Source organism: Rutidosis leptorrhynchoides, unplaced genomic scaffold (genome assembly GCF_046630445.1).
Source record: "Rutidosis leptorrhynchoides isolate AG116_Rl617_1_P2 unplaced genomic scaffold, CSIRO_AGI_Rlap_v1 contig246, whole genome shotgun sequence".
Taxonomy (NCBI): domain Eukaryota; kingdom Viridiplantae; phylum Streptophyta; class Magnoliopsida; order Asterales; family Asteraceae; genus Rutidosis; species Rutidosis leptorrhynchoides.
Window position 1 is genome coordinate 27,772 of NW_027266495.1, and position 14,960 is coordinate 42,731.

Sequence of the window (14,960 nt, forward strand, 5' to 3'; positions counted from 1 at the left end):
TTCTTAGAACACGATTTTTGATCTTGTATTGATTCCCAGCCACATGTTTTGATTTAAAATTATTTAAAAAAAATTAGATAGCCAAGTGTTGGACTTGAATTGTCGTCACATACTGCTGCTATAAGAAGGTTGATCTTCGGCACAAATCATTCACAACCATTTCTCTTCTTCTAACAGACGCAAATCAATTCTTCTTCAATTTTTTTAAGAGCCTTCTTTCTTTCAAATTTCTTCCTATAATTCGGCCACAATATGTCTTTCTTCTATTTGAATTTGTATTGGAGAAATTCTTTACTTGTAGTGGATAATAAGTTAGTGTGTTACGGTATGGCTGACTCACAATGTTTAATTGATCGTATGATCAGTTATGATGAATTTTTAGAATTAATGTATAATAGTATCGGTATTCGTCTGGAAGAATCGGTGCAGTTGTATCTCCAATTTATATACACGGATGGTAACGGTGAAAGGCAAGCTCCTATAGTGATCCATGATGACGATTAACTATCGTGGATATATCGAATTGCGACAATTAGTCGTGAAGTCTTCATCTCCGTCGCTCCAAATCAAACTTCCACAGAAATATCTAGATACCATAACGACGTACAGTCAAGTAGGTCTCAGGTAGACATTCGTGACGATGAGGACGACAATGGAGTAGAGAGTGACGAGGAAGATTTGTCCGGACTCCCTATGATTGAGTCGGAAGAAGATTGCGAGGAATACGAGACTTCTGACGATGAGGAATCTTCTGAAGACGAGGATTACATCCAGCCTGTTGTAACACACGTACGACCTACTTATCATGTGTATAGCAACATGGAAGGACCTGACATTGTATCAAATCGCCGCATGACACATGCACTAGCTAAGTACTCCGGCGACCCTAATTACATAACGATCGGAACAAATTTTAGTAAGGGCAAGAAAGAGATTAATGATGCGATAGCGAGGTGGTCTGCCCAAAGGGGAAGAGGCTATTACGTTAAAGAGAGCACCAATAATACATGGGTTGCAGAATGCCTTACGTGCAAGCCTGACTATTCCATAGAGCAACGTCACGGTATTGATTGCAACTGGAGGATCCGGGTTTTGCTGAACGACGAAACTAATTTTTGGAAAGTGGTGGTATGGTGTCCTGAACATAATTGTTACGGAGTAAATACCAGAGGCAACGACATGAATGTGTTACAAAATCTTGTAGCCCATGTCATAGCGGACCTGTGTAAGCCCCGAAACCGACACGATTCGTATCATCGATTACCGGTGATTGAAACTGGCTCGACGAATTTACAACCGGATAAGCACTGCTCGTGGAACGACGACGCCCAACTTCAAAAAACTCCCTCTCAATTGGCTGTGACAGACACTGTGGATCATCTAAGAGCGTATCCAAATCTTGGGATGCAGTGTAGTCGGAAAATATTGGGTTTTGCGATTGGTCGCCCGACCTGCCTGAAGCGGATTCAAAAACATCAAATGATATTCCTGTGAAGAACCCCTGAGATGTAGCACCACCACCTATTTGGGTGTGAATTTCCTCTTGTGAGAGAGGAAATGCCTCTGGAGGTGGGGGAGGTGGTGCTTCAGCCTGCGGAGGAGCATCATTTGCGGCTCGTTGTCCCCTGCGACGCCCCCCGCATACCCTAGCATGGGGCAAATCGTATCCCTGTGACGGGTCCACCTGTGTGTATCCTTGGCTAGACCCGATTGTCGGGTCAGTGATCTACGTGCCAGTAGCAAGACACGTCTCCGTGATCTGTTCTGCAGTCCAATGGGAATCGTTATCGTTCCGGCGTAAGTTCCTCCCAAATATTCTGCCAAACGTCCCCAACTGCAAATAATTATAAAACAACACATAAGATTTATTGATAATTGAATGTACTTCAAATTAAGTATAGTATTCATGTAATTAAAAAATACGCACCATGGATCTTACAATAGATGTGTGACCATGGTAACCGCTCCTATGGTGCCGATGACCAGGATCTTCAATGAATTGGACGGTTCGCCTATTGTACCAATCGAAATAGTCGTCATCCACTGTAAGGTATCCAACAGGAGTACCGTGGATTAAGTACTGTGCCCGCATGTTCCAATGCTCAAGGTATGTGGCATGCTTTTCCGTCCAATTCTTACTCTTCCATGACCTCTTCATTTGGTGAAGACGATTTTGCGTTTCTCGATCAAAAAGAGGGTCGGAGGGAATAGACTGCACGAAGCCGAACTGTCGCGATACCCTATTTGGTTGGTGTGGCTCCACGATATGGTAAAAGTAGAGATATGTGACAGACGCGTATATATTATGTCCAGCACGACAACCGTCTGGAAGTGTTTGGTACCTCTCATTGTATGGCATCCACTCGAACTGAAATTTATAAGAATTATTTATGAACTATAAATAAGTAAACTGACGAATATAAGAATTTTTCGATATGAACTTACGTCGTTAGGGCCCAACCAGGACAACTGATCCCAAAGTGCAACTAGACTATGGCTTGCCACCTGTGTTTTTCTCAGCCGACTACTCCACCTGCATCAAGAAATTAAATGACAATACATTATATTACAACACTAAGAGGCAAATACTTGATTTCAATAAGGAATTGAAATGATAAATCGGCCCAACAGCTTACCTCGCAGCCAATGGAAGACCAACAATTGGCGTTGCTTGACCACGAAGAAATTCCAGTCTGATCCTAGCGATCCTCTCCCAAGCCCAGTCTGGATTATGAGTCCACATGCATCAATATCTCTTGCCTCAAACTGTGCAGCCGCAGACAATCTACGGTACGTATGCGCCAGAAGGGCGCTGCCCCAACTTAGGGTACTACAAACGTCGTCATTCTCTAGCTGAGTCAGTAGGAAAAGATCAACATGTGTGCTTCTCTTATCGCATAACAAGAACCCGGCGAGCAAGTATGCAACGAAGCATCGCGCCCTCTGCAACGCCTGCAACTGTGTTGCCGGGACATACTGATTAAAAGTTTCTATGTGCTCGCTGAGGCTACTAAGCGAGACTTTCAACTTTTTTAATTCCGGAATGAAGCCGAACAACCTCCGACAGAATTCGGATGGGTCCTGGGGTACCCCATCTGGTCCTGTCACCGGATCACCGTCTACCCGTAGACCTTAAAGGACCTCCACGTCCTGTAACGTAATGGTGGCCTCTCCCACGGTGAAGTGGAATGTCTGCGTCTCAGGCCGCCAACGCTCGACCAACGCCGTAATTAAGTGATGGTCGTATATGACTTTACCGATCCTAGAGAACAATCTGAACCCCAGCATGTCAATCTGTTCTCGGACAATGTTCTGACAGTAATCCATATCCCCAACTAAATCCCAGATAATCCTGTCAGACCTTCTTACTTGCAACTCCTTGTCGTACATTGGGGCGGAACGAAAGATATGGGCAGAGCGATGATGCGGCTGCATCCACAATAGACCGAGCAGTTTGGGTCCTTGCAAAACCCACGAAGATCTTTGGGATCCACCTGACGTAGACGCCTCCATAACCTAAACGTGAATAAATATTTCTTATTAGGTCTATAAAATACAATAAAATAATAAATAAGAACTATTAACATAAGACATTTAAAAAATAAAAGAAGTCCGATTTCAAACTCTTCAAACTATACGGAATCGATTTTTAACATTCGAGCACAACTACTTCAGTACAATCGTTAAAGATTTAGAATTTAACGAAACAAATTTACATGAACAATAGATAATATACTCAATTAATTAAAGACTCCAAACACTCAACATTACAGTCATAATATGATTAATCAAATTACTCTTCCAATTAAGTATACACAACACCATATACAAAAAATTTCGTTATAAAACTATAACACATAAATATCAAACCAAAAAGTTAGTTTAAAAAATATATAAGAACTAAATTAATTTCATTTTTTACCTTAAAAATATATAAGAACGAAGAATCGAAAATATTTATAATCCGTTGATTTTCGAGACGGAAATTTTTTGAACAATATATAAGAAATTTCTTGCAAATTGTTACCACCAATTTAGATTGAGATAGTTTTGAAAAGGATTTGAGACGGAGATGGATTTGGAAAGGAAAGATTTTTGATATATTTATGAGATAGATGGAGAAAGTGTAAAGAGATTGAGACAAAGCAAGTTAGAGTTTCAATTTGGGAGATAGAGACGGACATAGTGATATATTTATGACAGAGTATTTGGAGATTGAGATAGAGTTTGAGTGTGGGGATAGAGACTGAGTTGTTTTATAGCATTCGAGGATGGATAATGTTATCCCAACACAATCCCACAGACCCACGCGAGTTTGGCACGTGTAACATTGCATGCAAGATCGCGTTCTTGGACAACGATCTTCTTACATGATCGCGTTCCCAGCTCACGAGCATGACAATGCATGTCTTCTTACATGATTGCGTTTTTGGTTCACGAGCATGACCATCTCACGAGAGTGCATGTCTTCTTACATGATCGCGTTTTTGGTTCACGAGCATGACCAGCTCACGAGATGTCAGCTAATGTCATTTCCAAAGCATAATCGCGTTTTTGGTCCCGAGTTTTGCATGATCGCGTTTTTGGTCCCTGATTTTGGCATGATCGCGTTTTTGGTCCCGAACTTATTTAATATGATTATGTAATCATGTCTTAATAATGAAGATCGCGTAATGGAACATCGATTTTGAATTTTCTTTCTTTAATCGAATTTTAATCACCCAATTAATCAGTAATTAAGGTCAAGTTCGGGTTCTTAGAACCCGAACTCCTTATTTCTGTTTACATTCAGCTTTTCATCACAAATTGTGTCTACGTTATGAAAAGAGTCGATATTTGTGTAATTAATTGATGCATTTGCGTTGCCTTAATTCATTCCATTATTAACTTCTTTTGCATGGAAGTTGCTAAGCGAACGGGTACAGTACTTTTGTGTCCTTTTTCGACCGGAGGTGAACATCAATAGCCGGACCGGAAACGGCGTTTCCGGTCCAACTAATTGTGATTACGGGGATGATTAATTAGTTAAAACCGGAAACGGGGTTTCCGGTTTTACTTAAAACCGGTAACCCCATAAGCGGTTTTAATTAAAACCGGTTATGGGATTTCCGGTTTTAATTAAAACCGGTTATGGGATTCCCGGTTTTAAGTAAAACCGGAATTGGGAAAACCGGTTTTGAGAAAAACGGTTTTGTTTAAAACCGGTTTTCAGAAAACCGGTTATAGGGGCAGAATAGTAATTTAACATTTCTTAATTAATTACTTCTTCTCCGGCGAACTCGCTCTCTCTCCCGACTCTCTCTCTCTTCGTCAACTGGTATTCCGGCCATCTCCGGCCTTGTTTCCCGTACCAAAAGATTCGTCTCTTCAACCCAAACACGACGGTATAATTTAATTTTTCTATCTCGCTTTCGTTTGTCTTAATTTTTGATTCAAAGTTTCGGTTAAAATTTTGAAAACGTCCGAATACAGTCACTTTCCCGCCGGCATTCGACGTGTTCTGGCCGGTTTCGAGATCCTCGTGGTCTCGTCTACAACATATATGAATTTCAGGCAATTTCGGTACGATTACATTTTTGACGGAATAATTAGACGAGGGAAAAGCTTTGACTTTCGGCCGGCATTCGACGTTTTCTGGCCGGTTTCGAGATCCTCGTGGTCTCGTCTACAACATATATGAATTTCAGGCAATTCCGGTACGATTACATTTTTGACGGAAAAAGCATTGACCGGTTACATGAAACGCTCCACTCACGGCTTGCCACGTGGCATTTCGAAAAAAAAAAACTAAAGACCGGGAATGGGAAACCCGGTCTTAGTTTGACCGGGAATCCTAAAACCGGTCTTATTTAACCTTAATTACGCATAATTAATTTGTTGGACCGGAAACGCGATTTTCGGTCCAATTACAAATGTTCACCTCCCGTCCTTTTTCAACAAAAATATCCACCTAATTTTTTTTCTAAATATATATGTAATTTCCTCCTAAGCGAACCTTTTCTTAATTTATTTATTTAATTTGTCATGAAATATGTTGGTAAAAATCATTAGAAAAGCAGAAGAATATTTGACAAAATTAGCAACAATAATGGGAATCCATTCCCCATCACCAACACAACACGCAACTGAAAGATCAGAAAAAGCATCTTTTTTCTTTCGGCTTGGAAAGTTGAATTCTTTATGTATAGTAAAATTTGGAATCTTAACATGCATTTTTTTATTTGGGAATTAAATCATGTATTAAACGTCTGTATTGATGAATATATATAGAACTTTTCGTTGTCGGGAGAAGAATAAGGATTGGTGTTTCAATCTTTTAAAATGATTATTTTTTTTAAAATAACTCCTACATATTTGTTTTTTAAAAGTTAAAAAATTAAATATACGAAAATTACTTTCCAAAATAATAATTTTAAAAAGCAAAAATAATAATTTTAAAAATCAAAACAAACGAAATCTAAATCATTTCAGAAAAAAAAAAAAAAGAAGTTACAATCGCTGTCAGAGGCGGAAGTCAGGAGGGTCTGAAAAGGACTATGATCCCTCCATCGCCGGAAAATTTTCAAATCGGTAGGAGTCGTAAGGAAGTATAAAAGTTTTGATATAAATATATTGCTTTGCCCTTGAAATCAATAAATTTGACTTGATTTAATGCTAAAAACATTAACCAATCAACCACGAAATCTTGAATCCATTCTTGGAGATTAACCTCTCCACAATTAAAAGGATTACCTAGGTAATTGCATATGCTCGCATAAGTTTAATCAAAGGAAATGGAAAATCAAGTCAACGGTGAGCAAGTCAAATTGCAGCGAATACTTTAAATTGACTTGAGAGATGTCAGATCAGGGCAATATTCCTAGCGCTAGTCCATCATAAAGGAAACCAAATTGATTCACAGATTTCAAAATTGACTCTCGCTAGGTCAACTATATATGTGAATCGGGTTTTGAAGAACTACACAATAAAAACAACTAGGCACGACGTATTATTTTACTGTACATAGGAACAATGTAAAAGATACGAGAGAAACTAAAAAACAGAATTAGTTGCAAACAAAAGAAACACAAGAAGACAGCACTGGGAGCTAGCATCCTAATTCAATCAGATTTCTTATCGGTTGGTTGGGAAGATTTGTTGGCCTCTGTCGATCGGTGATCCTCCAAAGATTTGGAATGGGTTTCAGCATCCCGGTCCTTAAAATATCTCTCAAACGCCCGAGGAAGAAATCGAGGGATCAGAAAACAGAACATATTTATGGAGAAGTAGACCAAATTCGCAACTGCAAGATTCCTTCCGAACCAAAACCATGCAATATCCTGCACCAACCACCAACAGATCAAGGACCAAAATAAGAATATAAGGACTATTATTGGGTTTTTTGAAAAATCTTCAGGGAAAAAATAAGCGTACTTGAATTTACCTTGGTGGGTGCATTTGCTGGCAGAGTTTTGTTGATCCATACATCAGTCAACCAATCCAAAATCACAAAGATCCTCCGGACAGTGTACAACAACGGGACTAAAGCCCGGACCGGAGCGGAAAACAAGGACAGACCGCTAATTATGTTTTCGGTTAGTATCTGAGCCGATAATAAGAACAAGTGTGGCGTAGCGGACCGAACCGCGTGATCATCACCGCGTGCGAACCCACCCAACACGTAAGCAAGAGGCAAGAACAGCCCAATTGAGGTCCCGATTACTACATACGTCCTGAACCATTTGCTTCCTTGAAAAAGCTCCTGAGAACCGGAGCTGCTGACGTGTCCCTGAGCCGGAAAGGCGAACCGGGACAGGGCTAGAAGGTAGGCTGAGGTAAATATTGGGAAGATCAAGTCTAGTAGTGGGACAAGGCCACTGATCGAAAATACCATTATGAAGGCTACTAATTGGAGCTCGATCACTCGTAACGAACCCATGAGATTTCCAAATAGGGACTGTTGTTGCTGCTGGGTTTGGATTCGGTTTGATTTTGAGGCTTCCTGTTCGGACCGAGGAGCCATGGCTAATGTTGCGCCCGACATTGTTTTGTTTAGTTTATTGATCAGTGGCTGCTGGCGGATTATTCAGGAATCAGATCAATTTGACAAGATTTTGCTAACGAGAATATATATAACCAGGACTGGAGGAAAGAAAATCATGAATGATTTGGTCAGTCTATAATAATATATTTACAAAATAAAAGAAGAGAACATACCAGAGAATAGAAACTCAAACTAGTGTGATTGGTACAACAAATTCATGTCATGCAGGTTGAATTCAGTGATCGATGTTGAGCGGCAAAGTATAATTGAATATAGTTTGACCTTTCGACGTGGTACTAGATTTGATGGACGCGTGGCGATACGTGGGAGCATGAAACTTTACCACAGGCCTTTTGTTTATTCAGCCTTATCTAAAAAAATGACGGCGGTTTGTATTCCGTATTTGCTAAAAAGGCTGGCCCGTTGTAAGCCCAACAATTTCAGCCCAGCTCTGGGCCCATATCTGGTTTCCTCTTTTGGTCGTTTTATGACTTTGAGAATAGTAATGGTACTATGAGACACGTTTGCCTTTCTAGTACGGGATAATATCACCCAAGGTACCTGAAACCAAACAAAAATTTATTTCGCGACATTTTGCTAACGAACTCATACCTATTTCGTTAAATTTCTTAACAAACTCATATCTACCGTTAATCTTACCTAACGAAGGCTGCACCTTTAAGCTTAGATCTATACAAAACGATTCCAAATTTGAAAAATTCGACACCACCACCACGTTCATCTCCTTGAAACGGGTCCGGACATGTAAGATTTGATGGAATCCGGCGACTACCAACCACCGACCACCGGTTCCGCCACTTTTGGCGGTGCCGCGGGTCGCTGGTCGTCGAATACAGGAAATTTTTATATGGTCTGAAATGTTTCGACGAGATGAACGTCGTGGTGGTGTCGGATTTTTCACATTTGGAATCGTTTGGTGTAGATATAAGTTTAAAGGTGCAATGGCTGAAACTTTAAACTTAGATCTATACCAAATGGTTCCAAATTTGAAAAATGACACCACCATGATGTTCATCTAGTCGAAATAAGTCCGGCCATGTAAGATTAGCCGGAATTCGGTGACTATCAATTTTTTTAACGGCAAGTATGAGTTTGTTAAGAATTTAACTGAATAGATATGAGTTCGTTAACAAAAAGTCTCGAGGTAACTTTTTATTAAAAAAGTTTGGTTATAAGTACCTTTGGGTGATATTATCCCTTCTAGTAAATTGACATTAATTACAGGATAAAATTCATGTAATAGTTGCCCATTTATTTATTTTAGGTTAAGAAAAGAACTTGAAGAGGCTACAATGGATATTCAAAAAAAAAAAAAAAAAAGAAGAAGAGGCTACAATGGACGGTTACAGGACCTAACGCATTTTAAGCTCTAATTAATTGATTGAAACTGCTTTAAAACACATCTGGAAATTAAATTATGTGTAGACGAGTAATGTTTAGTAACTAAATCGATCGTATCATCATTCATTCTTCTATTCTAACCAAAAAACTTTATTACTAGCCAATTCTCCAAATTCCATAGTCATCATCTAGCTATTTGCTCACGTGGAAAGAAAATGGACAAGGTAAAATTTCCGTCTGCCAAATAATTATGTTTACATACATATATATACTGATTATTTGCTTGCTTCTGAATTGTTGGAAGAACAGAATCCAATCGTCCTACGCGTGTACATGCATTGTAAAGGATGTTCGGACAAAGTTTACGATTGCTTGAAATGCTTCCAAGGTTTGTGTTTTCGAAATAGTACGTTCATTTGTTTTTTCGTCCACGTTTTTTGAATATAATATTATGTTTGTTCTCAGGAGTTGAAGATATTGAGATCGATATTGATAACAATCAAGTTATAGTCAAAGGTACAAAGGCCGATCCATTAAGAGTTTTGGCAAGAATTCGGAAAAAATATAGTAAAAATTGTGAGCTACAGAGTCCAATACCAGAAACTAAGGAAGAGAAAACTCCAGACAAGAAGAAAGAAGAGGTACTTATTAAATAATATTTTTATTATTTAAAAATATATAGTTAATTGTAAGTTAACATGGTATTAATTTTGCAGCCTAAAGTGATAACTGTGGTGTTCAAAATGTTAATGCACTGCCAAGGTTGTGTAGAAGATATTAGGCTCACAATAGAGAAAATGAAAGTTATCTTATTCTCACAGTACATATTTTTTAAACTTTTTATTTTATTTAAAAATAATATTCTCATATATAATTTAAATCAAAATATATTATATCTTTTATTAACGAAGGGAGTATTATTTATAGATTTGGAATATCATGTATAATTTTTTTTGAAGTTACCATGTATAATTTTAGTTAATTTCTCACTCGATTTTGTAATTTGATCGTGTGTTAAAAGGAATTTTAACGGTAGAGGTATGGGGAATTCTCAAGTAATAGTGAAAGGGATACTTGATCCTTAAAAAGTGTCTGAAACTGCCGGCAAGAGGTTAGGAAAGTTTGTGGAGATTTTGAAGGTAGAAGAGCCCAAGGACAAGGAGAAACCAAAGAAATCCAAAATCAAAGTAGAGGACAATGAACATGTATTTCATTACCCGCCTCAATATTCCATTAATTATATTTATCCAGATCAAACTTTTAGCGATGAAAATGTTTATTCATGTATTATCATGTAAAAAAATATGCATCAACTTTTATAATAGTTGTTGTAATTAGTAAAAAAATAAAAGTGATGATCATTTTCAAACTTAAAAAAAGAAAAAAATTATATTACTTTATTAATTATTGATTATATTACTATTAACGTGACAAGTGGCAACATAAAATTCGATAAGTGGCTGCCACATAGATATATTACTTTATTAATTATTGATTATATAATTATGGAAATATCTTTATCTTTATATATATATATATACATATACATATATTAAAGTATGATAGTTTTCAAGGCTTTTTATCAACGTGACAAGTGGTAACATAAATATTCGACAAGTAGATGCCACATAGATATATTACCTTATTAATTCTTGATTATATAGTTATGGAATTATACAATTAAATTCAATTCATTTTGAAAGACAATTTAATGGGGTGTGACTAAATCCTAGAGATAAAATATTAAATCCAAAAAAATTAACTTTTATTTTGACTTATTAATCCTTTTTATTTAATGTATTTTTTATAATATCCACGATTAAGAGAACTAAATTATGTCACAATGTAAAGTAATACAAGTCAGTTCGATTTAAAAATTGACAGATTACACAACCAAAAATTCTATCATAATTTAAGTTTGCAACCCATGATGAAGACCGTTTTTCAAAGAATTAGTTTTAAAAAATAAATCTAAGAAAATCAATGAAGGAAAGATTGTTGTAATTATGAAAGAATCAATAACATAGAAAATAGTCCAATATTTTTGTTTAAAAAATTATTAAAACTTTAAAATTTGAAGGGAAAAAGAAAAAAGAGAAAAAATTTCAGGATTTATGCAAGTGGTAGTTTAAATTGGATATATGTATTTCAAAACTAATAAAAAATATAATAATAATTTCAAAAATATTAATGAAAAGATAGTATCTCTACTTTTCAATTAAAAGGCAATTATCGTAAGATAAATATATTTATCAAGTTTCTCATAATATATTAATATTATATCATAGAAATTTTTACAGCCTACATATATCGAGTGATTTTTATGGAATATATTTTCGTTTTTGATAAACAAATTTTTTATTCACCACAAAAAAGCCTCGCAAAAGAGTATTTTTATGGAAAATTATAATTAAATATTAATTATTTTTTCCATAATTATATAATACCAAAAATTAATATAATGCCAAAATATAATACCAAAAATTAATATAAACTAATTATAATTTTTTTATTACACAATTAATTTTTGATAGTCTTTATAACAATATATAACCAATTCAAAGTTTATACTATCTATTTTTTTCATTTAATATTCTAATAAATTATTTTAATCATTATATATATTACCTCCGTTCCTAATTAACTGTCGCATTTCTTATGCCAATTTTGCATAGAAAATGCGACAGTTAATTAGAGATGGAGGAGTATAACATTAAAATAGAATAGTTTCTAAGGCTCAAGTTCGTATAAATTACTACCTTTATATCAAAATACATGATGTTTAGATTCATACAATTAAATATGTATTTAGTCAATAATCTTCACCAGATATATGTTCATTTGGATAAATCTATAAATTTAAAACATCATATATTTTGATACGGAAGGAGTAATTATGATAAATTGTTTATTATTTCTAAGATTAATATAATTAAGGAAAATTGGAAAAATATATGGAGATGCTTTAGCTTTGATGATTAAGCAATTAATTCACTACAATTTTGATAATAAATTCTATGTAGATATAAATCATATGATTATAAGTTATGTTTGCAAATGTTTTTACACGTGGTAATTTAAGATGGTCAAAAAATGTCTCGAAAGATACAAATAAAGAATTATGATAATGCAATAAAAAATTATGATTTTTGAATAAATTAAATATATTTAGACAATTATAATATTTGAAATTTTAAATATAATATAATATTTAAGTCCATTAATAAAAGAGCATATATAGTAAAGATAATGTAATTAGTTAATTGGCTAATAGATTCTAATAAAACTCAAATGAGGTTAATATAAATAAAAAATTTGGTACTATTTTTATTTAATTATTTTTTAAAGATTATATATCATGAGATTATCTTTTTTGTACAAGACTTCAAAAAAAATTATATACATATTTTTTTCTGAAAAATCGACCAAACCTTTCATATTTTACTTCAACTTTATGCATGAGAATGTCAATTTTATGTTTGAATTTTAAAGAGAATAACATAAGGTTTTGTCTTTTATAGTTACAATGTTTTGAGGATTGAAAAAGAAGTCCTAAACATAATAAGAGTGTTTGTCGTCGCGTTTACGCAGAACACCACGCATATGCGTGGGTTCTACGTGATTTTTCATTTTTCCCGTTGTCCTACGCATAATCCACGCATAATTCACGCATAATGCATGGGATTTTCTGTTCCTCCACGCATAATTCCACGCATATGCGCGGGTTATGCTTAGCTTCGTCCAGTTTTCGTAAACTTTTCATATCTTGAGCTCTCGATGTCCGAATGACCTGATTTTTTATGACTTGATCTACAACTTTTATGTTGAACACATTCGCTGATTCACATTAGATGTTGTTCGAAAATCACGATGGAATCAGAACATGTGCATGAACTCTTATTCTTTCGATTTTTTGCCTCAATAAGCTCCAACATATCTATAAGCACTTTAAAAGATCAAAATATTTCTTAATTCCTGCATTTGCATCACAAAAGAAATACCAAACATAAAATCTAACAAATAAAGAAAACTTATTTAGAAACCGACACTTTGTACAAGAACGAACAAAGCGATGACAAAATCGGAACGTAAATAATAACATTTTTGGGCGTTATCATAGTGGTAGGAGGTAAGTCGTGTTGGTGGTGGGTTATGTCAGACGGTAATGGAAGATATAGAAGATTTTTTTTTTGAAAATAGAAGATATAGAAGATTAAAATTTAATTTAATTTAATTTGATTTTCATGATATAGATAGATTAATGATATGTAAGAAAAGTAATTATTAATATTAAATATGTTGAAAATAAAATCAAATTTTATTACAAAATCAATTTATTTGTTGGCCAATGATGGTCATGATGATGGGTGGTGGCGGCGATTGATTATGGTATAATTGGTGGCAGTGGCAAACGGGGATGGCGAAGCTGGTTGTGGCGAGAGGTGGTGGCGGGTGGTTAGAAATATATGATTGTAGAGATTTAACTATATGGATTCGTTTATAACATCGGATCTATAGGAGGATAAAACGAATTTTTTTTAAAATTTTTTTCATTAAAATTTTAAAAAATATCATATTAGATTTAAGATCAAAAATTAAATATATTCAAATATTTATTGAGAATTACATAAGTTAAAATTTTAATTTATATATTAATAATTTTTACATAAAATTTTAATAATTTATATAATAATATATTATATAATAAAATGAGACGTCCGCATTTCGACCCCTCTCATTGGTCTAATGCGGGGCCCGTTGGTACCTTTTATCGTCTGCGGAAACTGGGCCCTAGCCATGCCTCGTAACCTGAACCTGGAGAAAACATTTTATTTGTAGAAAACTGTAAGCTATAATGCTTAGTGAGGTTTTATATTGAAAACACTTAATGAAACATTTAATAATAAATATTTATATTCTAAAACATCATAAATTATTCTGTCATTAGAACTCGTGGTAATACATCTTTATTCTTCATAAACACTTATAAAGAAAAATTCCTCGTAAAATATTTATCGAACCCTTTTCGGTGGAAAAACTTTAGGATAACTACTATGGGGGACCCACTGTAGTATCCTTAATCTCGGCACCCGTCAACATGGGCGCAAATATAAACTCCAGCTAGATAAACTAGGGGAGCCGTACCCTCTGATCAGACCGTAAACATGGGGCCGCGTAAGGACCAAGTACTCTCTTTGGATTGGTCGCCATAAAGTCGACCGAATCCCCTCGAATAAAACATTTACATTGGGTTCGCATTTATATACATTATGTATAATAAAGCAAAACTTGCTTTTAAATTTGTCGTTAAGAAGCAAATAAAACTTTGCTTAAAGGATATTTGAAAGTTCTCTCCAGTTTTCAAAAGTATAATACTTATCTATGCCATAAATTTAAATAAATTTTAAGCAGCAAGATAATCGAAAACTATGGCATAGTAATATATATATTTCATAAAGCATCAACATATTCTTCGTAATGAAAATGAAAGTAACACTCACAGTATCGTTGAGTCTCGAGTCGTTCCTTCTGCGTAACGTAACGTCGCGATTTAATCACCTATCGAAATATCATT

At 35.1% G+C, this 14,960-nt stretch overlaps 1 protein-coding gene and 1 pseudogene across 1 annotated transcript; one reads left to right on the forward strand and one right to left on the reverse strand.

The window, feature by feature from the left end:
- Positions 1-7,100: 7,100 nt before the first annotated feature.
- Positions 7,101-8,023, reverse strand: LOC139882227 (uncharacterized). The gene is made up of 2 exons (XM_071866589.1): positions 7,424-8,023; positions 7,101-7,319 (listed from the first exon to the last, which is right to left on the reverse strand). Exons 1-2 carry the CDS (start codon positions 8,021-8,023, stop codon positions 7,101-7,103), a joined length of 819 nt encoding a protein of 272 aa, XP_071722690.1.
- A 217-nt stretch (positions 8,024-8,240) lies between these two features.
- On the forward strand, positions 8,241-10,683 carry LOC139882225 (heavy metal-associated isoprenylated plant protein 8-like; annotated as a pseudogene).
- Positions 10,684-14,960: the final 4,277 nt, after the last annotated feature.